At 49.2% G+C, this 23,664-nt stretch overlaps 1 protein-coding gene and 1 long non-coding RNA gene across 8 annotated transcripts in view; one reads left to right on the forward strand and one right to left on the reverse strand.

The window, feature by feature from the left end:
* Positions 1 to 18,848, reverse strand: part of LOC129712171 (uncharacterized) — a 40,530-nt gene extending 21,682 nt beyond the window's left edge. Inside the window, exons 1-4 of the long non-coding RNA XR_008725999.1 lie at positions 16,587 to 18,848; positions 8,625 to 8,824; positions 6,314 to 6,387; positions 3,872 to 4,075 (exon numbers count right to left, since the gene is read on the reverse strand). This is a non-coding gene — a long non-coding RNA (uncharacterized LOC129712171). The remainder of the gene's footprint in view (positions 1 to 3,871; positions 4,076 to 6,313; positions 6,388 to 8,624; positions 8,825 to 16,586) is intronic.
* grin1a (glutamate receptor, ionotropic, N-methyl D-aspartate 1a) overlaps positions 1 to 23,664 on the forward strand; it is a 63,637-nt gene that overhangs the window by 25,829 nt on the left and 14,144 nt on the right. For all 7 annotated transcript variants that reach the window (XM_055660413.1, XM_055660415.1, XM_055660414.1 and 4 more), the window contains 14 exons: positions 292 to 413; positions 614 to 788; positions 2,171 to 2,315; positions 2,827 to 2,910; positions 4,574 to 4,709; positions 5,666 to 5,799; positions 6,165 to 6,329; positions 7,284 to 7,402; positions 8,727 to 8,839; positions 10,813 to 10,961; positions 13,070 to 13,227; positions 14,260 to 14,421; positions 14,769 to 14,878; positions 15,662 to 15,807. In XM_055660413.1, the coding sequence (XP_055516388.1) occupies positions 292 to 413; positions 614 to 788; positions 2,171 to 2,315; positions 2,827 to 2,910; positions 4,574 to 4,709; positions 5,666 to 5,799; positions 6,165 to 6,329; positions 7,284 to 7,402; positions 8,727 to 8,839; positions 10,813 to 10,961; positions 13,070 to 13,227; positions 14,260 to 14,421; positions 14,769 to 14,878; positions 15,662 to 15,807 (1,918 nt within the window). The remainder of the gene's footprint in view (positions 1 to 291; positions 414 to 613; positions 789 to 2,170; positions 2,316 to 2,826; positions 2,911 to 4,573; positions 4,710 to 5,665; positions 5,800 to 6,164; positions 6,330 to 7,283; positions 7,403 to 8,726; positions 8,840 to 10,812; positions 10,962 to 13,069; positions 13,228 to 14,259; positions 14,422 to 14,768; positions 14,879 to 15,661; positions 15,808 to 23,664) is intronic.

Raw genomic sequence — 23,664 nt, forward strand, 5'->3', positions numbered from 1 at the left:
AAATGGGGAGCAGCCTTGCAGGGAGGCCGCAGAGAGGAGGTTGATTCCTAGAGAGGGCAGTGAGGGAATGGGAATACACGTGTGCCTGCAATGTCCTCATGGGTCAATCGTCCTCCATTGGAGAAGATACTGAACCTCACTGACCTCTCCAGTCACTGTGTCCAAGTGGTTAAAACAAGCCGCCTGTTGTGTTCTGATGTTATGGAGAGGAGATTCACCGTGATACATGGTGGTTGTGCACAAAACCTGACCTCGAATGTTAACCTCTTCCTCTCCCCCCCCCCCCCCCAGTGAAGACGATGCCGTGACTATGTACAAGACCGCCACCCTCCTCAACATGACCGGGCCTGGTTATGTCTGGCTTGTTGGAGAGAGAGAAATATCCGGCAGGGCCATGCAACACGTTCCTGAAGGTATGGCAGCATGACACCACTCTTGTGCCCTTCTCTCTGACATCCCTTACATAAATGATCATGTTGCCCGTGATGTGTATCCAGCCCACCGTCTGTCTACTCCCCCCATCCCCTTTGTCCCCCGCTGTCTCCCTGCTGTCAGTGACAGCCAGTGCTGATGCAGGGACACACCCAGCTCTGGTGGTTTGCTTCACTTCCAGGTGTGATTGGTTTGCAACTTATCGACGGTAAGAATGAGACTGCTCACATTCATGATGCGGTTGGTATCGTGGCTCAGTCCATCCACGAGCTCTTTGAGAAGGAGAACATCACTGACCCTCCCAAAGGTTGTGTGGGAAACACCAACATATGGAAAACTGGACCTCTCTTTAAAAGGTGAGTCTGCACCTGTAACAATGCACCGTGGCAGCCACCGTGTACACCCGAGTGCATTGTTGCCCTGCCCTGCATTGCTGCCCCATGCACTGCATTGTTGCCCCATGCACTGCATTGTTGCCCCTGCACTGCATTGTTGCCCCATGCACTGCATTGTTGCCCCATGCACTGCATTGTTGCCCCATGCACTGCATTGTTGCCCCATGCACTGCATTGTTGCCCCATGCACTGCATTGTTGCCCCATGCACTGCATTGTTGCCCCATGCACTGCATTGTTGCCCCATGCACTGCACTGCATGTTGCCCCATGCACTGCATTGTTGCCCTGCCCTGCATTGCGGCCCCATGCACTGCATTGTTGCCCCATGCACCGCATTGTTGCCCTGCCCTGCATTGCTGCCCCACGCACTGCATTGCTGCCCCATGCACTGCATTGCTGCCCCATGCACTGCATTGTTGCCCTGCATTGTTGCCCTGCCCTGCATTGCGGCCCCATGCACTGCATTGTTGCCCCATGCACTGCATTGTTGCCCTGCCCTGCATTGCTGCCCCATGCACTGCATTGTTGCCCCATGCACTGCATTGTTGCCCCATGCACTGCATTGTTGCCCCTGCACTGCATTGTTGCCCCATGCACTGCATTGTTGCCCTGCCCTGCAGCCCCACGCACTGCATTGTTGCCCCATGCACTGCATTGTTGCCCCTGCACTGCATTGTTGCCCCTGCACTGCGTTGTTGCCCCTGCACTGCGTTGTTGCCCGTGCACTGCGTTGTTGCAGCTGGGCATTAGTCCCACCTCTACCACTTTGTCCCATTGTTATTGTAAACTGTTATCAAGGTGTGGGATCGGATCCGAGGCCAGCTTTTATTGCCCAATCCCCAACGCTATGTGAAGGCAGGCAGACACAAAGTGCTGGAGTAACTCAGTAGGTCACGCAGCATCTCTGGAGGAGAGGAATAGGTGACTTTTGGGTGGGAACTCTTCTTCAGAATGAGAGAAGCACTGAGTTACTCTAGCATTTCGTGTCTATCTTCAGATAAAACTCATTGGGTAAAATGGCGCAGACCACAGCTGGCCGTCTGGCTGTAGTTCAGCTGCAGGAGGTAGATCTGAATGTATCATTCACCTGGAGCTAGAACATAGGCAGGTGGGTCTAGTGTAGATGGGGCACGTTGGTTGGTGTGGGAAAGTTGGGCCTGTCTCCATGATCTACGATCCCTTGATGCTGTGGGCCAGTAATCTCATAGACCTGTGATATATTGGGCCGGTGACCCAGGCCACCAGTGCCTCTAGTTCTCCAGCTGCCGGGACAGTGGCGTGTGTGTGAATGTACGCGTGGCTTTGGTGCCATTGCTAAGATAGTATCCATGTGTGTCCACAGGGTGCTGCTCTCCACCAAGTACCCAGAAGGCTTCACGGGACAAGTGGAGTTTAACGATGAGGGAGATCGCAAGTTTTCTAACTACAGCATTGTGAATGTGCAGAAAGGAAAACTGGTGCAAATTGGCGTTTATAACGGCACCAACGTACGTATAATCATCAGCCCAAACCCACACTAGTGTCGTCTGTCATGACTGCAGCCGTGTGCTGCTGAGCTCAGGGGGGTGATAGCTGTCTTCACCCTGTCACTTATTGTGTTGGACATGGTGTTATCCACATTATTACCCGGCTGCTGAGAAATGTCCATTTTGGTTTTCATGAAGATTTGCCTTGCTTTTTTTTTTCTGTATCAAGGTGGGGCAGGACCTTCAGAGCAAATGGCAGGGCTCTGGGTAGTTGTGGAGCAGAGGGATCTAGGAGTACAGTGACATAATGCTTTGGCAGTGGTGTCACAGGGTGGATAGGGTGGTGAAGGGTTTCAGTACATTGGCCTTCATCAGTCAGGTTATGGAGTATGCAAGTTGGGATGTTGTGTTGTGACTATTTCCCAATGGGAAACAGGAGGGCTGGGAAGACATTGGTCTGGCCATTGCCACTGGCTCTGCTGTGTTTGTGTCTGTAATACTCTCCTGATTCTGCATTTGGTCCATTCCACAGGTTCTGCTGAACGACAAGAAGATCATCTGGCCAGGCAGCGAGTTAAACACTCCCAAAGGCTTTCAGATGTCAACAAGGTTAAAGGTAAAGACTGGCCAGAGTAGAGCACAAGCCCCACTTCTCAGTGGGACCAGCAAAGTGTGCAGCGGGTAGTGCTGCTGCCTCCAGTCACCCTGTTCAGCACTGACCCTGGCCGTTATCTACCAGGAGGTTGCACGTGAACGTGTGGGTTTGCCCCGAGTGTTCCGGTTCCTTCCACGTCTCACAGTTGTGCGGGTCAGTGTGTGAGTTGGCTGCTGTAAATGACCCTTGGGGCAGGTGGTCACTAGTATAGTGGTCGTTCATGCTGTGGTCATTAATGTACAGGTCACTAGTGTAGTGGTCACTAGTGTAGAGGTCACTAGTGTAGTGGTCACTAGTGTAGTGGTCACTAGTGTAGAGGTCACTAGTGTAGTGGTCACTAGTGTAGAGGTCACTGGTGTAGTGTCACTAGTGTAGAGGTCACTAGTGTAGAGGTCACTAGTGTAGTGGTCACTGGTGTAGTGGTCACTAGTGTAGTGGTCACTAGTGTAGAGGTCACTGGTGTAGTGGTCACTAGTGTAGAGGTCACTAGTGTAGAGGTCACTAGTGTAGTGGTCACTGGTGTAGTGGTCACTGGTGTAGTGGTCACTAGTGTAGAGGTCACTAGTGTAGAGGTCATTAGTGTAGAGGTCAGTAGTGCAGTGGTCACTAGCGTAGGGGTCAGTAGTGTAGTGTTCAGTAATGTTAGTGACGAGCTGGAGGATGCATTCACTGGTCACCAGGTACATTCTGTCAATTGAGATGAGTTCTGTGTTTTGTGTCTGAGATTTATAGAAGTTGTCACTGACACACAGTTAGGAAGTACTTTCAATTTAAAACTTACCCCAAGCCCGTGCATGTTTTATCTGGTGTATCACAAGATATTGGCAACAGTTTACCACTGGCTTATCTAAACCCACACAAACAGCTGAGAATTACGGGTAAAGAGGATGCAGAATTCATGACTTTACACCATGGAGTGTACCTTAGACTGAAGCCCTGCAACACAGCACATCACCATTCGTTCTCTCCACAGATGCTGCCTGTCCTGCTGAGTTATTCCAGAATTTTGTGTCCACCTTCAGTATGGGGTCTGGCATTCGCCATCTTTGGCACTGCATCCAGTCTGAACCACAGCACGGCAAAACACCTCTGGCTTTTGGGAAATATTTTTCAACCTCTGGTGAAACTGCAAAAAAAATATTCATTAATGTAGTTAGAATAGATACAGTTAGACTCAGTCATGTCGCTGGAGTTTAGGAGGATGAGGGGACCCCATTAAAACTTGCCGAATAGTGAAAAGCCTGGATAGAGTGAATATGGAGAGGATGTTTCCACTAGTGGGAGAGTCTAGGACTAGAGATCACAGCATCAGAATGAAAGGACAAACCTTTTAGAGAGGAGATGAGGAACAATTGATTTAGTCACATTTCGTGAATCTGTGGGATTCATTGCCACAGAAGGCTGTGGAGGCCAAGTCAATGCATATGTTTAAGGCGGAGATTGACAGATTCTTGATTAGTACGGGTGTCGGGGGTTATGGGGAGAAGGCAGGAGAATGGGGTTGAGAGGGGAAAAAGAGATCAGCCATGATTGAAATGCGGAGTAGACTTGATGGGCCGAATGGCCTAATTCTGGTCCTGGAACTTGTGGATTTATGTTTGGATTTGATTTACTTTGCGCACAGATCGTCAGTATTTACCAAGAGCCGTTTGTATACGTGAAGCCAACCACGGCAGAAGGGACATGTCAGGAGGAATTCACGATTCATGGGGATCCCATCAAGAAGGTGATCTGTACAGGGCCCAACGCCACTGTGCCCGGTAAGCCATGCATCTCAACACTGCATGGGCATGAGGTGGCACAGTCCCGTCACAAGCTGGCCCACACGTCTTGATGTACATATCCCTGGGGTGGAATGGGATTAGGTCCATTCCCAGGCCGTATCGCGCTCCTCTGCAAATTCATGCAGGATTCATCCATATATATGAATGAAAGATAGATCAGCCATGATTGAACAGCAGAGTAGACTTCATGGGCCTCATTCTGCACCAACAACTCATTAGCTTTTACCGCACAAACCTCTGTGATGTTAAGTCTGTCAGGCAGATGTTGCAGGGAGCTTGGCCATTACTGGGGTAACTGGGCCACATTGTCCCCTGCAACCACTGGCATACACCTCTCCTCTGCTCTGTGCCTCTGTAGAGGCAGCATGTACATTGTGTCTATGGGACCCCTCCCCCACCACCCACTGACTACCCACCTCCAGCTCCGGGCCCTATGGACGTCCACCTCCCTCCCCCGCCCCCACCCTCCGACTCCCCCCCCCACCCCTCCACCCCCCCCCCCCCCTCCCCCCCCCCCCCACCCCCCCCCCCCCCCCCCCCCCACCCCCCCCCACCCCCCCCCCCCTCCCCCACCCCCCCCCCCCCCTCCCCTCCCCTCCCCCCCCCCCCCCCCCCCCCCCCTCCCCCCCCCCCCCCTCCCCCCCCCTCCCACCCCCCCCCCCCCCCCCCCGCCCCCACCCTCCCACCCCCCCCCCACCCCCCCCCCACCCTCCCCTCCCCCCAATTCTCCTGGAGGAGTTGAACACTAGTTGTGGGAAAGCAAGTTGTGTGTGAGGTTATAATAATGAGGGTCCTGACCGCTGGGGCAGGACAGCTGCATTGCTGCACGTTTCACCATCAGCCCACCATCCCCACCCCTTACTGCATTAAATGACGTGAGTTGCGTTGTGTGTCGTGCATGTAAACCATGGCCTGTGTGTGTTGTCCGGCAGGTTGGCCCATCGTCCCTCAGTGTTGCTACGGATTCTGCATTGATCTACTCATCAAGCTCGCCAGCACCCCCACGCTCAACTTCACGTACGAGGTCCACCTCGTCGAAGATGGGAAGTTCGGGACTCAGGAGCGAGTAGGTATCAGTGGATCAGCTGATCCATCACTGGCACCCTGGTGACCGGCTGGCAGATGCCCAGTGTGGGGGCACTATACACTGGTTAGCTGTGTACAGCTGTCATTGTGGGCACTGCCACATGCCTCTCACTCGTTAACCCAGCACTACCTTCACTCAGGCGGGTAGCAGGTGGGGACATTACTCAACCTGTGATTGTGGTGAGGGGGGAGGGGAGGGTGTGGAGGGGAGGGAGAATATGGAGGGGAGGGGAGCGTGTGGCGGGTGTGGAGGTATGCAGGAGGGCTGGTGTTGTCTCCTGCATCTTACTCTCCCTGTCTGCTTCACTGGGCCCCGCCACTGATGGGAACGTTCCTCGTGTCCAGGTGAACAACAGCAACAAGAAGGAGTGGAACGGGATGATGGGGGAGTTGCTGAGCGGGCTGGGTGACATGATCGTGGCCCCTCTGACCATCAATAACGAGCGCGCACAGTACATTGAATTCTCCAAACCCTACAAGTACCAAGGACTCACCATCTTGGTGAAGAAGGTATGATTGCAACGTTTGATCATCTTCCAGCAAGCTCAACATTGGGCATCAGTAAGACCTAGGAATGCACGAATTCCAAATTGTTGCCAAGTTTTTGATCTTGTTATCCCCTCCCTCCAGATTGCATGATCCATAAACTCATTGAGAGATGGTTAATGATAGGCTGAGTGGGTGGCACGGTGGCGCAGTGCACAGTTCCTGCCTCAGTGCCAGAGACTCTGGTGCGATCCTGACCTTGGATCCTGTCTGTGTGCAGTTTGCACCTTCTCCCTGTGACCGCGTGCCTTTTCTCCGGGTGATCTGCATTCCTCCCGCATCCCAAAGACATGCAAGTTTGTAGGTTAATTGGCTGTCTGTAAAATGCCCCTCGTGTGTAGGGAGGGGACGGGAAAGTGGGGTAACAGAACAATTATGAATGGGTGTTGGATGGTTGGCATGGACTCGGTGGAGTGAACGGCTTGGTTTCATGCTGTAGCTCTAAAATAAACTCAGGTGCGGAGGAGAGAGAGAGGTTGTGGGGGAGAGATGGGAAGGGTGTGGTGGAGGTGGAGATAGAGGTTGGGGGAGAGAGAAGAGAGATAGAAGAAACTCTTGAGATTGGGAAGTAGTTAATTATCGATGAGGATAAGTGAGAATGAGATATTTGACAGACATTTGTCTTCAAACAGAAGTGATGGCAGGCACAGGGAGGAGAAGTAACTGAGGCCATTTTGGGACGTGAATTAGAGATCTTAGATTGTGGTGTAGAAAGGAACTGCAGATGCTGGTTTACACTGAATATACAAAGTGCTGGAGTAACTCAGCAGGTCAGCAGCAGCGTGGGTGATGTTTCAGGTCAGGACACTTCTTCATTCTGCTGAGGCAATTCCGCTTCCTTCTGTACGGGTGAGGCTCTTTAACCCTGGGTCAGTCATGAACCTAGAGTGAGGCTGATGCTGCTTCCCCTGTTGGCAGGAAATCCCACGCAGTACACTGGACTCGTTCATGCAGCCGTTCCAGAGCACACTCTGGCTGCTGGTGGGGCTGTCGGTGCACGTGGTGGCTGTCATGCTCTACCTCCTGGACAGGTTCAGGTCAGTCGCTCCTCACTAATGCACCATGAGACGGGATGAGTCCCTTACTGAGTGATGTGGACACACACACAGTGAGCAGTAGTGACATTACTAAGCTTCACTGTAGCACCAAGGTCCCCAAAGACAATCGGGAACATTCTGAGCTGTGGATGGGAAGGCGATCAATGATGCTCGGCACATTTATTAAGAGCTGCCTCAGCCTGGTGAATCTGTGGAATTCATTGCCACAGACGGCGGTGGAGGTCAAGTCATTGGGTATTTTTAAAGTGAAGAGAGATTCTTGATGAGGTGAGGGGTTACGGGGAGAAAGCAGCAGAATGGGGTTGAGAGGGAGAGATTGATCAGCCATGATTAAATGGCGGAGTAGATGGGCTGAATGGCCTAATTCTGCTCCAATGTCTCATGGTTGCTGTCTTTAATCAGAAGGGAGGGCTGCAGGTGGAGATAGTTATCACTGTCCTTGTGGTCCGGCCATCTGTCTGCTCACCTGGTTCCACCCCTGGGCAGTGTGGGGAATCGATACACGACACTGCCCCTGACTCGTGTAATCTAACGGTGGAGGCAAGAGGTACCTGTGTCCTTCATTGCCGGCCATCTCTCGGCCTGGGACTGGTTAGACTTGGCCAGGGTAGTGGCAGCATCCCACTGCTCTGCTGGTCAACAAGGATCCAGCAGGTATCTCAGGGGCAGCTGCAGGTATAATGCGGGGAGAGACAGGGGATGATGGAAGTGAGAGAGAGAGTTTGGAAAGAGGGGGAGAGGGGGAGGAAACTATCGAGATGATGATGCACGAGGATAACTGATAATGAGATATTTGACAGACTATTGTCCCTTTCAAACAGAAGTGGCAAGAAGCACAGGGAGGAGAAGTAAATGAGGTCACTCTGGGAGGTGAAGCAGGGCTCTGAGAGTGCTGCTCCTTTGCCAGAGCGACAGCAATTCCTTTTCATTTGATGCTGCTGCAATATTAGTGAGGCTGGTCCCGGCAGTGGAGAAGATTGTCCCATTGTATTCCTGGCAATCTGCTTCAGCAGGTGTGGACGATAATGTGGAGTGGAACTCTTCCCTCCCCTCACCTCACAGCAAACTCTGTGTTAATATAGATTGGCTCCACCACCCCTTCACAGCCGGGACATCCCAAACTCCCCACATGTCGCCCCCCCCCCACACACTCGCCCGTCCCCCCCCCCCCCCCCACACTCGCCCCCGTCCCCACACTCACCCGACAATGCCCAGGAGCAGCCCAGAGGTGCGAGGGCTTGTTCCCACAACGACTACACTCCACGCCCTCTCCTTTAACACCTTGTGCACCTTGTTCCTGCAGTCCGTTTGGGCGATTCAAGGTGAATAGTGAGGAGGAAGAGGAGGATGCTCTGACCCTGTCCTCAGCCATGTGGTTCTCATGGGGAGTGCTGCTGAATTCTGGAATTGGAGAAGGTGAGAGAAATGAAGGTCGGCCCTGACTGTCGGCGCAAGGCCTGGGTTCAGGTGCTGACACCGGTTATCGCGCACTGTTACACTGGTTATAGTGCACTGTTACACTGGTTATAGCGCACTGTTACACTGGGTTATAGCGCACTGTTACACTGGTTATAGCGCACTGTTACACTGGTTATAGCGCACTGTTACACTGGGTTATAGCGCACTGTTACACTGGTTATAGTGCACTGTTACACTGGGTTATAGCGCACTGTTACACTGGTTATAGTGCACTGTTACACTGGGTTATAGCGCACTGTTACACTGGTTATAGCGCACTGTTACACTGGGTTATAGCGCACTGTTACACTGGTTATAGTTGTTACACTGGTTATAGCGCACTGTTACACTGGGTTATAGTGCACTGTTACACTGGGTTATAGCGCACTGTTACACTGGTTATAGCGCACTGTTACACTGGGTTATAGCGCACTGTTACACTGGTTATAGTGCACTGTTACACTGGGTTATAGTGCACTGTTACACTGGGTTATAGCGCACTGTTACACTGGTTATAGTGCACTGTTACACTGGTTATAGCGCACTGTTACACTGGGTTATAGTGCACTGTTACACTGGTTATAGTGCACTGTTACACTGGGTTATAGCGCACTGTTACACTGGGTTATAGTGCACTGTTACACTGGTTACAGCGCACTGTTACACTGGTTACAGCACACTGTTACACTGGGTTATAGTGCACTGTTACACTGGTTACAGCGCACTGTTACACTGGGTTATAGCGCACTGTTACACTGGGTTATAGCGCACTGTTACACTGGGGCAGTTAATGTGCTGCTCTCCCCCCCCCAATAAACTGCAGCTCCTCAGTAACACAGTCACAGTAGCTTTGTGATCTTTAACAGTCCTGTCATTTTACTACAAGGGCCAGCGGAGAAACATGGAAATATGGAAACTAGGTTCAGGATTAGGCCATTCGGCCCTTCGAGCCAGCACCGTCATGCAATATGATCATGGCTGATCATCCAAAATCAGTACCCCATTCCTGCTTTTTCCCCCAAATCCCTTGATTCCGTTAGCCCGAAGAGCTTAATCTAACTCAGAGCGACCTAACTCGTCGTTTCTCACAAGTTAGACAGTGAGTGGATCCCAGTGTGAGCAAACTAACATCACTGACACACATTAACCTGGCCATTAATGCTGATAAAATATCCATTAATAACTGATTGAGAAGAGCAGCCGCAACTCTTACATAGGGTAAGTCTGAGGGTTAATAGATGCACAGAATGATTCCACACAGAACAAACTAAGAAGTAGGAAGGAACTGCAGATGCTGGTTTACACTGAAGATAGACACAAAATGCTGGAGTAACTCAGCGGGTCAGGCAGCATCTCTGGAGAGAAGGAATGGGTGACGTTTCGGGTCGAGACCCTTCTTCAGACTTCATACTAAAGAGTGACAGGTAAAAACAAAGAACTGCACATGCTGGTTAATACACAAATGGACCTTTGTTTCCTTGAGTGACAAGATAATCTGTTTTCAGTAGAGGTGTTTGATATCAAGTCAAGTCGTCGAGTTTATTGTTATATGCACAAGCATTCTCCGTAATATGTTTGCTGTTAACCCTGTTCAAAGCCATGGGAGGTTGGCTATTGATTACATGTCATCCAATCCAATAATATTGGAGGTTATTTATAACAAAGCATTCCCATCAAAAAGCCTTGGCACTGTCAATATAAGACTCAAAGCTAAGAAATTTGGAGCATTCAGGAGATTGGTGGGTTTTTGTTGGTTCAGGATTTAAAAGGTTTTTGAGTGAAGGTGGATAAGGTGCAGACCAGTGAATGGGACAGCAGGACTGATGGGCTGACTGGACCTATCCTGGTCCTAAATACAAGAGAGGACAAATCCTACAAGAGAGGACGATCCTACAACTCTAACTTGCTGTCTCCTCAACCTATACCTACAGGGGCTCCAAGAAGCTTCTCGGCTCGAATCTTGGGCATGGTTTGGGCTGGATTTGCTATGATCATCGTCGCCTCCTACACCGCCAACCTGGCAGCTTTCCTGGTGTTGGACAGACCCGAGGAGAGAATCACTGGAATTAATGACCCCAGGGTAAGATCACTGCTCTAAAGCCAGACCACCATATCACAGAGCTAGACCACCATATCACACGCACACACACACAATCACACTCCCACACAAGTTACACCCACACACACTAACACCGTCACACACTCACCCACACAAATACACACACTTGCACTTCCACATGACACAGCAGCGCGTGCACACACACACACACACACTCCCACACAAGTTACACCCACACACACTAACACCGTCACACACACACACACACACGGACGGACACACACACACACACACACACACACACACACACACACACACACACACACACACGACGGACACACACAGACGGACACCCCCACACACGGACACACACACACCACACACACACACACACACACACACCACACACACACACACACACACACACACACACACACACAGACGGACACCCACACACGGACACACACACACACACACACACACACACAGACACACACACACGGACACACACACACACACACACACACACACACACACACACACACACACACACACACACACAGACGGACACACCACACACACCACACACACACACACACACACACACACACACACACACACACACACACACACACACACACACAGTTGTGGATCATCAGACTGCAGGTGATCCAGGCTGTCATTCACAGATTACTGGACATTTCACAGAATCAGAGATGATGCAGATTGGCCTGAGGAAAGACCTGTGTGAGGACTGGGCTGTGGATCGGGTTTGGGAATTTACCCGTCACTGGCTTGCAACGTAATAGAAACAAAGAAACATAGAAAATAGGTGCAGGAGTAGGCCATTCGGCCCTTCGAGCCTGCACCGCCATTCAATATGATCATGGCTGATCATCCAACTCAGTATCCCGTACCTGCCTTCTCTCCATACCCCCTGATCCCCTTAGCCACAAGGGCCACATCTAACTCCCTCTTAAATATAGCCAATGAACTGGCCTCAACTACCCTCTGTGGCAGAGAGTTCCAGAGATTCACCACTCTCTGTGTGAAAAAGTTCTTCTCATCCGGTTTTAAAGGATTTCCCCCTTATCCTTAAGTTTCCCCCTTATCCTTAAGTTATCCTTATCCTTAAGATTCCACATCCTCCAAGCTAATGTCCTTCCTTTCTATTGCGTTAATCTGCTCTCTAACCAGCAACAATACCCCAACTCCTTTCCCTTTCTATCTATCCCTCCTGAATATTGAATATCCCTGGATGTTGAGCTCCCAGCCTTGGTCACCCTGGAGCCATGTCTCCGTGATCCCAACTATATCATAGTCATTAATAGCTATCTACACATTCAACTCATCCACTTTATTATGAATGCTCCTTGCATTGAGACACAAAGCCTTCAGGCTTGTTTTTACAACACTCTTACCCCTTATACAATTATGTTAAAAAGTGTCCCTTTTTGATTTTTGCCCAGGTTTTGTCTGCCTGCCACTTTTACTTTTCACCTTGCTACCTATTGCTTCTACCCTAATTTACACCCCTCTGTTTCTCCGCTCACACATTTAAGAAACCCTTTCCCTTTAACTCCATCCTCAACTATCCCATTTGACATCCCACCCCCCTTATTCAGTTTAAAACCACCCGTGTAGCAGTGGCAAACCTGCCTGCCAGAATGCTGGTCCCCCACCTGTTAAGATGCAATCCGTCCTTTTTGTACAGTTCCCCCTTACCCCAAAACAGATCCCAGTGATCTAAGAATCTATATCCCTGTTCACATCAACATAAAACTGCACAGCATCCCACACTACAGATCCACAGCATTCGCATCATCTCCTTGGAATTCCCACAGTAAAGTAGCAGAGAATTCCCACACTAAACCTGCAAAATTCTCATCCCTAAATCCAGGAGAGTATCCCGCACCCATGCTCCTGTGGACGTGTGGTGCCTGTGGACAGTATCCCAGGGATGTGTGCTGTGTGTGTCTGTGTCGGCATGTGTGAGTGTGTGTGTCTGTGTGCGCGCTGTCTGTGTGCGCACTGTGTGCTGTGTGCGCACTGTCTGTGTGCGTGCTGTGTGCTGCGTGCGTGTGTCCCACTGTGCCGGTGATTTGAGGGTTGTTGGTGTTCATTCCCAGCTGAGGAACCCGTCGGATAAGTTCATCTATGCCACGGTGAAGCAGAGCTCGGTGGACATCTACTTCCGGCGCCAGGTGGAGCTGAGCACCATGTACCGGCACATGGAGAAACACAACTATGAGAACGCGGCGGACGCCATCCAGGCCGTGCGGGTCGGGTAATGTTCAACGCTACCTCCGCACACTGCGCTCCGCACACAACACTGCAGCTGCTCTGGGGTCGCGAGTCCACACTAACAAAGTAAAGGTCACAAAAGCATTCAGATCCGGTTTAAAAACAAAAATGTGGAAAGACTCAGCAGGTCAGACTAAAGTTTCCACAGAAGCTGCTTGACCTGCAGAGCGATGTCAGCATTTTCAGTTTATATTTCGGATTTCCAATGCCTGCCTTTATAAAAACTTTCATTCAGATTCGGGAGCAGTATGCCAAGAAAGCACTACAACTGTAGAAACAAGGAACTGCAGTTTACAAAAAGACACAAAGTGCTGGAGTAACACAGTGGGTCAGGCGGCATCTCTGGAAAACATGGATAGGTGATGTTTTGGGTTGGGACCTTTCTTCAGACAGACTGTGGGGGAGAGGGGAATAAGCCATTCCTTCTCGCTTTCTGCCATACTCCCCTCTCTACAATCAGTCTGAAGAAGGGTCTTGATCCGAATCATTACCTATCCATGTTCTCCAGAGACGTGCTGCCTGAGCCGCTGAGTTCCTCCAGCACTTTGTATCCTTTTGTGTATTAACCATCGCCTGCAGTCTCTTGTTTTTACAAAGAAAATGTCACCCAATGTCTCCAGTCTCTGGATGCAGTGGTCAATGCAGTGCTCACTGGACCTTGTGCTTGGCAAGCAGGTCTGAGATTCTTGCTCCGTGTGCAGGCAAATGTGGGGGCTGTAGGAAGGATGAGCAACCTGACCAGGGCACCGTGGTTCAGGGGGCCAAGCGACAGAAGAAAAACACTGTTGTCATTGAGGATAATCCCACTGTATACCTTTCCACGGTCAGTCTGTGTTGTGGGAGGTCAAGCTTGGGTTCACAGGGTTTTGTGGAGAGGATGCCTGTGAGGCCACACTGGCTGTCAGAATATTCATTCTTAGCACAAGTTTTCTGCAGCCCTGGCAGTGGTTTGGTGGCACAGCTGACTGTGATGCACAGATACAACTGCTGCTCATCAGAAGCTCTTTTATTCCAGGAAACTGCACGCATTCATCTGGGACTCGGCAGTGCTGGAGTTCGAGGCTTCACAGAAGTGCGACCTGATCACCACGGGAGAGCTCTTCTTCCGGTCTGGCTTTGGTATCGGAATGAGGAAGGACAGTCCGTGGAAACAAGCTGTGTCACTCGCTATCCTGAGGTATGCTCATGCATCAGTACTGGCATCATCAAAGCTGGCCCTCAGTGTGTAGTTACACATCCTTCTCTCCTGCTCGTGTAAACTGGGCAACACAGCCAGATCCCTGTGCAAGTATTGCATGCAAGGTCCATGGCTACTGGCAGGCTCTTTATTGGCTCGTGTTGCCTTAGGTTGGATGGCCACTACACGACAGTGGTTCCTCAGTGCAGGGGTTCACAAGGTTGAAGCTGATGTGGGACCTGTTCTCCAATGAAGAGGAGAGGCTGGAGGGTCAAAGGTTCACTTGGGGAATGCACCGTGTACATTCTCAGGACACTCGGTGGCTAATTATTTTAAATGTCTTTCAGTTTCCATGAGAATGGCTTTATGGAGGATTTGGACAAGACCTGGGTCAGGTACCAGGAATGTGACTCACGCAGCAATGCTCCAGCAACGCTCACCTTCGAAAACATGGCAGGTAATTGGCCGCTGAGTGAGCCATGCATCTTGCAGAGAGCTCCAGTTTAACAGTAGAGAGGAGAGAATGTCAGAGATGTAATCCCATGCGAACCAGTGCAAGACTGAAGCCCTCTGATCTCAGTGCCACTTGTCCAGCAGGCGTGAGCTGGGCACTGGACAACTGCACCCGGCACTGCCCACTGGTGCCCTGATAGCAACAACATCAATAAATATAGGCAGGTCATTTAATGACCTAATAAAAGCTGATGGTTCAGCTGCCCACAATATTGTGAGCAGTGAGCACATGATACACAGTTGAGGCAGGAATGTTTGGATTTGCATCCATTGGACAGTGAGGAGTTGATGTTGTATCTCCTGTGGGTCACATGGGAAGATGCAGCGGTGAAATGCGGGGTTTCTGGGGAGATCAGGAGTTGGACCAGGAATGTGAAAGACCAACGCCTTTGGCATGCAGATGGGTGAAGAAGTGGAGGTGGGTTGGTGGCCTCCATGAATCTCAGAGTGGGCCGTTCAATGAGTGGGGAAAGATTGAACGAATGGAGAAGGTGGGCATGTGACGGAGTCCATTACATCTCTGTACTGTGTGTCTAGGGACCACGAGCGGGTCATATCCTACTGTCCTGGACACATACGTGGCACATACATGTATGTGGCACACACACATGTGGCAGGCTGGACATGTGACTTGCTGCAAGTTGTGTCACCTCCGAGTTAGAGTTTCACTTTGGGGAGTTCACATACTCAGTAGCCTTTCAGCTTGTGCCTCTTTCTTGGCCTCCAGGTGTCTTTATGCTGGTTGCTGGAGGGATTGTGGCAGGAATATTCCTGATATTTATTGAGATAGCCTACAAGCGCCACAAAGACGCTCGCAGAAAGCAGATGCAGCTGGCCTTCGCCGCTGTCAATGTCTGGAGGAAGAATTTGCAGGTATGTTTCAGGAGAAGGTCCCAAATCCTTTGCGACTCGTCACTGAGGTAATTGTAGGCACACTGCCAGGTTTGTGAACCAGCTCAACAATAGGGCAGTGGTGGAAGCACTGGGAATTTTACAGCCTCAACACTGCAGGTAAGAGTGATGGAGCGGTGATGGCCTGCCCAGTGGGCACAAGAGCTTCATTACATGGACAACGTTACAGTGAGGACCCACTTGCCATGTTTATTACATTTGTGGATGAAACTCAAAAAGTTCTATTATTGATAGCACTGCATTAACCTGGTTGAAGTAATTTACGTGACTGATTAAACGCGTTGCTCCCTGTGAACAGAACGACACCCTGTAAATGTCATCATGTTTTAATGCATTAATTAGCTGTAGTTGGCTGGCAGTTGCCTGTATATCTGCCCCAACGTTGCATTATCCCGTGACCCCTGCATGACCCCTCCAGGGACATGATGTGCTCCCACTTGGCCAATCTGTAGACACATCCTGCCCCCTGACGCTGTGTGGCTTCAGTGCACGACCTCTCCCCTTGCACCTTGAGCACCTTGTGGCTGCCGTTTCATGTGTGATGCATGTGCACATGTGTAGTATGATCCGGGCCACCCACGGTATTCTCAGCAATCCTTGTGCATGCTTTGAGGCAGCAGAGATCGCAGACTCACACTGCCAATCTAGTGTTCAACAATTCTCACCATGACACGGGAACACAGAGCTTGGCAGCTGGAAGAACACTCTCCCCGCAGAACTTACAAAGGACCGACAATTACCTGCAAGTCTGTTGGTGAGTTCTTGGATGTAGAGTTACCGATGGTGCGGTGTTTCGGAGATCTTCACAAAGTGGGAGGCTGAAGTTTGCGTCTGAACTTTAGTCAGAAGCTGCTGCAGCTGGAGCCCCAGGTCTAAAGGCAGGGAGAGTAAAAAGAGGGTTTGCGTTAGAGGAGGAGGAGGAGAAGGCCGGTTATCGAGGGCTTTCAGGGACAGATCCCCAGCACCCATGACAACAAGGAGCAGTGTGTCCAGTAATGCGAGGCGTGGTTAATCTAGGCATGCAATGCTGCAGCCATATGTGCAGCCAGGGAATGCGGCGGGACTGTGCTCTCAGTGGCAGTGAAGGTGAGAGGCCAGGCATTCCTACATCTCTCAGCCTGTCAAAACATGTACCACATCAGTATCTCAAAACATTCAATCACTCTGCATACAGCCAGTCTGCACCACTCGTAGGATTGACCATGGTCAGTGCTGGTACCCTGAGAGCAGCCACCACCCTGTCATCCTGCACAGTCCAAGCCTGTGTCTGCAGGAGAGGTGTTGGACAGCGAGCATCAACAACCTGCCACTGCACAGAGGTCTCTTGCTCTGAGTGTTGGAGCATGTCTTCAAACATACTGCCCCACCCCATGCTGTAACCTGTACATCATGGTGGTGATGTGTTGTCTGCAGCACTGCAGCAATAGCTGGAGGGTGGGTCAAGGAGGAGGGAGAGGTTGCCAATTCCAAATGTCTCTCTTTGACTGGCGGGTGAAAGGATGAGCGATTAGATTATGACTGTGGTCCCCATCATATTCTCCCTGTGGCAGAAAAGAAGACAAAAGGAAAGAATAGGAGGAATTAAATGTAAAGGCAAAGGGAAGGATATGAGTGGAAGGAGATAGGGAGGGAAAGGAGGGGGGATGAAAGATGAAATATGAGACTGGGGAATGGTAGATGAGCGTCAAGTCAAGAGTGTCCCCACTCACCATATGTCCCAGATAGAACAATGAAATTCTTACTTGCTGCAGCACAGCAGAATATGTAAACATAGTACATAACGGGAGAAAAGAAATTCAGTGTGTATATCCACACATACTCAATAAACAAACTATTATAGTGCAATAATAATAATAGTCTATTGTAATTCAGAGCTTATTTGTTGTTGTGTTTAATAGCCTGATGGCTGAAGGGAAGAAGCTGTTCCTGAACCTGGACATTACAGTTTTCAGGCTCCTGTACCTTCTTCCCAATGGCAATGGTGAAATGAGTGTGTGGCCAGGATGGTGTGGGTCTCTGATGATGTTGGCTGATGATGGGAGGGAAACACTGAGCAGGTCAGATAGCAAAGCAGCATCGATTGAAAGATAAATAGAGATAACATTTGGAGTTTGATGAAGAATCTTGGACCTGAAACGTTAACTCTTTTTCTCCCATGCTGCCCGACCTGTTGGGTATTTCCAGCATTTTCAGTTTTAATTTCATACTTCCAGCATCTGCACTTTATCAAAGCCAAAGTAGTACCTTATCTTCTGGAAGATCCACCCCTCTTCCACCTCCAAAGGCTAAGAAATAAATTTTTGGGGAGAAAGAAACAGCATGCTGGGGGAACTTATCAGGTCAGGAAGCATCTGTGGAGGGAAATGGACAGTTGATGTTTCGGGTCACGACCCTTCATCAGGTGGAAGATCACCAACATAAAGAAGTGAGGGAGATGGGTAGTAATTTGACCCTATTCTTGCTCCCTACATTGTCACCTTTGGTCTTTAGCTGTAAACATTCCCAGCCCAGGCGAAGGGTCCCTGGTCTGTAGGGAATTCAGAGACATGCAAAAGGTAACTCACTGTAAGCCTGCTGTGACTTCATCAAAACACACCTGTTTAAAAATCCATTCAGAAAATTCCAAAGAAAAGGTGGTGTTTTATTGAAAGTCAGGCTAGCGGGGGAAAGCTATTTGGAGCACAGTTCTTGATGTGGCCACAAAACCGGTCTCATCTCAGCTGCATTTCTTATCACTTTGTTGACCCATCAATAGAAGTGCCACAGGCAATATTTGTCTGCTGTGGGATTTTAAACATTATTGAACTGATGAACCTGAGTTGGTATTTACCCAGCCTGTTTCCCTGCTAGTTAAAGGGCCACTCAAACACTCATGTTGGAACCTTTTTCCTCGCTCGGTCATGGGCCATGTGTCTTCACTCATCTAGCCTCAGGGTTATTGCAAGGTGCTGCTGCTAATCTCTGCCGTATCTCGCACCTTACTGCCCACCCATGCCTTTGGCTAATCCCACAAACTACATATGCAAATACTTAGGTTACACAAAAAAGCTGGAGAAACTCAGCGGGTGCAGCAGCATCTATGGAGCGAAGGAATAGGCAACGTTTCGGGCCGAAACCCTTCTTCAGACTGATCGGGGGCAGGGGTGGGCGGGGACAAGAAAGGAAAAAGGAGGAGGAGCCCGAAGGCTGGGGGATGGGAGGAGACAGCAGGGGGACTGAGGAAGGGGAGGAGACAGCAAGGACTAACAAAATTGGGAGAATTCGATGTTCATGCCCCCGGGGTGCAGACTCCCCAAACGGAATATGAGGTGCTGTTCCTCCAATTTCCGGTGCTGCTCGCTGTGGCCATGGAGGAGACCCAGGACAGAGAGGTCGGAGACGGAGTGGGAGGGGGAGTTGAAGTGCTGAGCCACCGGGAGGTCAGCTTGGTTATTGCGGACCGAGCGGAGGTGTTCGGCGAAACGATCGCCCAACCTCCGCTTGGTCTCACCGATATAGATCTGCTGACATCTAGAGCAGCGGACGCAATAGATGAGGTTGGAAGAGATGCAGGTAAACCTCTGTCGCACCTGGAACGATTGCTTGGGTCCTTGAACGGAGTCGAGGGGGGAGGTAAAGGGACAAGTGTTGCATCTCTTGCGGTTGCAAGGGAAAGTGCCCGGGGAGGGGGTGGTACGAGAGGGAAGGGAAGAATTGACAAGGGAGTTATGGAGGGAGCGGTCTTTGCGGAAGGCAGATATGGGGGGAGATGGGAAGATGTGGCGAGTGGTGGGGTCACGTTGGAGGTGGCGAAACTGACGGAGGATTACTTTTTGTATGTGACGGCTGGTGGGGTGAAAGGTGAGGACTAGGGGGACTCGGCCCTTGTTGCGAGTCCCCCTAGTCCCCCTGCTGTCTCCTCCCATCCCCCAGCCTTCGGGCTCCTCCTCCTTTTTCCTTTCTTGTCCCCGCCCACCCCCGCCCCCGATCAGTCTGAAGAAGGGTTTCGGCCCGAAACGTTGCCTATTTCCTTCGCTCCATAGATGCTGCTGCACCCGCTGAGTTTCTCCAGCTTTTTTGTGTAACCTTCAATTCTCCAGCATCTGCAGTTCCTTCTTAAACACTATGCAAATACTTATCTGTGTATCCTTCAGGCCACAGAAACAGGTAGAGTGGGTGCAGAGTGCTCCAGGCTCCTACAAAGTGCAGGCATTCAGAGGCAACACTCGCATTCCCACAGACATCTCCTTCCAAGGACCAGATGGCTGCAAACCTGCAAGTCTTCATGCCACATTGCACAAAGATCATGCCCATTCTGAGCATTGCTTTTCACCAGCCTATCCTGGCTCCTCAGAGACCCTGAAAGTGCCCTCTGCACCCCCCCCCCCCCACACACACACACACACCCCCCAATCAATTGAAGGAGTGAGGATACCTTTGAAGGTTGAAAACAGGGGATCCAGTGACGTTATAGTTGGATTATGAAACTCAGATTCTGCTTATTGAAGGTCATTGCAGGTCGCCAAGGCAAGAGAGAAGTGGAATTAGGACAAGAAAAGCAGAGTTTTGGATGACTAGTTTGTGGAGAGGAGGACAACCACATTGATGAACTTCCCTCCATTGATGAACTGTACACTGCAAGGGCCAGGAAGCGAGCGGGCAAGATCAGCTCAGACCCCTCCCACCCTGACCACAAACTCTTTGAATCACTTCCCTCTGGAAGGCGACTCCGGACTGTCAAAGCTGCCACAGCCAGACAGTTTTTATCCACGAGTAGTTGCTCTACTCAACAGCCAAAAATCTGTAGCCTCCCTTTGATCTGGTATTTTGTTGGTTCACATGCTTGATCAATGGTGTTTTATCATTAATGTTTTATTATTATTAATGTTTAGTGTTTTCGTAACTTCGAGTCATTCGTAACTGTCACTGTATGTCATGTTGTCACTTGTGGGCGGAGCACCAAGGCAAATTCCTTGTATGTGAATACTTGGCCAATAAACTTACTTACGTTACTGACACACGACTGACACAAAGGCAAGCATTAGTTTCAGCAATGATCAGCTAATGGAGCAACAATGCCAGAGGATGTTGCAGTGCTGGGAACAAGAGGTCTAGGTGATGCTGCAGCTAAGTGGTCTGTGGTCCAATGAATGGTAAAGATACAAAGGCCAACATACTGCAAACAGCCTGGCTCTGCTTCTGTCTCATTCAGGTTATTGGAGAGGAAAGGAGTTGACAGCTTGGGGTCAGTGTTTGTAACACCACAGCTTCAGTCCTGCAAATATTTAATTGGGAGAACTTCTGCTCATCCAGGGCAAAATACTAGTGAAGCAGTCTGACAATTTAGAGGCGGTGAAGAGGCCGAGGAAAGTGCTGGCCAGATGAAGATGGTAATCTTTAGCATAATGTGGAAGCTAATGGTGTTTTCAAATAGATGAGACATTCTAATCTGCCAATACTATTGTAGTTTTTGTTTACAACCCTTTGCAGGAAGAGATTTCAACTTTTGATTGATGCAGGCATTGAAGAATAAATTAGGTGTAGGTAATGGGGCCACATCGGGCACAGGCTATTAGCCTGCGGAGAATACTCATCATGGTGAACTTTGTTGTATTGGCACATTTATGTACTTGTGTAAGAAAGTTAACTGCAAGAAAATTATTAAAGATAATTGATAAGGTGTAGAAGGTATGAAGAAAGAATGAAAGAAAGTCAGTTGACATTGTATCCTGGCAGTTTTGGAAATATTATCATATAGCCTAATACAAATATGAATTACTCCAATGTTGAACTCCATTTTCTCTTATTTATTTTATTTCCAATCATTTCCTGTCTTTATGAAGAAAGACTGGATAGACTTGGTTTATACTCTCTAGAATTTAGAAGATTGAGAGGGGATCTTATAGAAACTTACAAAATTCTTAAGGGGTTGGACAGGCTAGATGCAGAAAGATTGTTCCCGACGTTAGGGAAGTCCAGGACAAGGGGTCACAGCTTAAGGATAAAGGGGAAATCCTTTAAAACCGAGATGAGAAGAACTTTTTTTCACACAGAGAGTGGTGAATCTCTGGAACTCTCTGCCACAGAGGGTAGTTGAGGCCAGTTCATTGGCTATATTTAAGAGGGAGTTAGATGTGGCCCTTGTGGCTAAGGGGATCAGGGGGTATGGAGAGAAGGCAGGTACGGGATACTGATTTGGATGATCAGCCATGATCATATTGAATGGCGGTGGAGGCTCGAAGGGCCGAATGGCCTCTACTCCTGCACCTAATTTCTATGTTTCTATGTTTTATGGAAGTTTACGTGTGTAACATATGTGACCAATGAAACGGGGTGCAACAGTTTATTTCACTGAACGTGATTCTTACGGGGCATGTGATTTTTGTAGCTTTCTGACCTCACTTTTACTTCATTCTGTCAATTCCAATCTGACAATGAAATAGGACATGGGATAGATTTGAGGAGGATAGTGGTGGTGGAAGTTGTCAGCCTGTGACAATAAGCACGGAAGGCAGCTGGATTTTTCTTATGTCAAACAGGGATATGTAAAAAACCTAAGCCTGTTGGGTTGAGATTTTACAATTTCACATTGATTGAATATTGTCATGATTAGGGCATGATTATCTTCAAATAATATACTGATAAATTCTACCTTTGCAACAGTTTAAACATTGATACAAACATACTTTCTGATTTTTTATAGTTTGATGAGTGACATATTTTCATAGTTTGTAATCCCTATTTACATTATAAATGTGAAAACTGCACAAAACGTCCTTCAGAAGGAGGTTGTGTTCACTGTTGTAATAAGACTGGTTTCTTACACCTGTGTGTGGTATGGGCATGTGTTGGTTACAGGAAGACAGCAACAGGAGATGTATGTGCAATGTGGTAAAGGATCCTTGTTGTTAAATGTCCTCATCATCACAACTCCTGCATTCTGAATATACAAATCATGTCAGGCCAGGGGTTCAATATCAGATTCTGATGAATGCCAGTTTCTAGAGGGGCCATCCTTCATATAGAGTAAAAGGCAGAGGGCCATGCAGTCCGATGGCCTTTAATGGCTCGATCATCAAAATCCCTTCAACTGTTTCTATGTCTCTGAAAATTGTTTTAAAAAAACTCTCTGATCAGATACAAAAATATTTGAAGTAGATTTAAACAATTAAAAAATACTTAAAAAGATATAAACACACACACATAATTAAAGAAATAATTGAGAATTAACATAAAAAGACACTTGCTTCACATAGCCTTACTTTCCAGGTCAGTGGCTCTGTTCCGATGAATGGGACTATGCATCGTAGTCAGTTGTGGTTGACATAAAGCTTAGGGGACAGATGGCAAGTGTCCATGCCCTCATCTCGCCAGAGAAGTCTGTTCCAGCACCTGGTGCTGAGCCCAGTAGCTGAGAGGAGACCAGATCCACCGGCATCAGACCACGAACACACTTGTACGTTCTGCACCGCAGTGCACAGACGTGGAAGTCAGGAAGGTTGGTAAGCCATGAAGAGGATGTCACCAACAGTTCTCTATCAAAGTGCCTGCAAAAGGTGAGCATATTGCAGCCCAGTGCTCTGCCCGCTTACCACGCAATGTCAGAGAAGAAAATTAATTTCTGAGGAAGAAACAAAGAAGCAATTTAGGAATGATTGGGTCAGGCAACAACAGGAATGCACTGAGTCAGGTATTGGGGTAACTTCTACAGTGAGCAGACTGAGGTCCTAATACTTCTTCTAAGATCAATGCTACATCCTGAGTCCGTGCATTGCACAAGAAGCCAAGTCGTACAAATCTCACTCTTTTGGATACTAAAGTGTCAGTAATGGTAAATGG

Source organism: Leucoraja erinacea, chromosome 31 (genome assembly GCF_028641065.1).
Source record: "Leucoraja erinacea ecotype New England chromosome 31, Leri_hhj_1, whole genome shotgun sequence".
NCBI lineage: Eukaryota > Metazoa > Chordata > Chondrichthyes > Rajiformes > Rajidae > Leucoraja > Leucoraja erinaceus.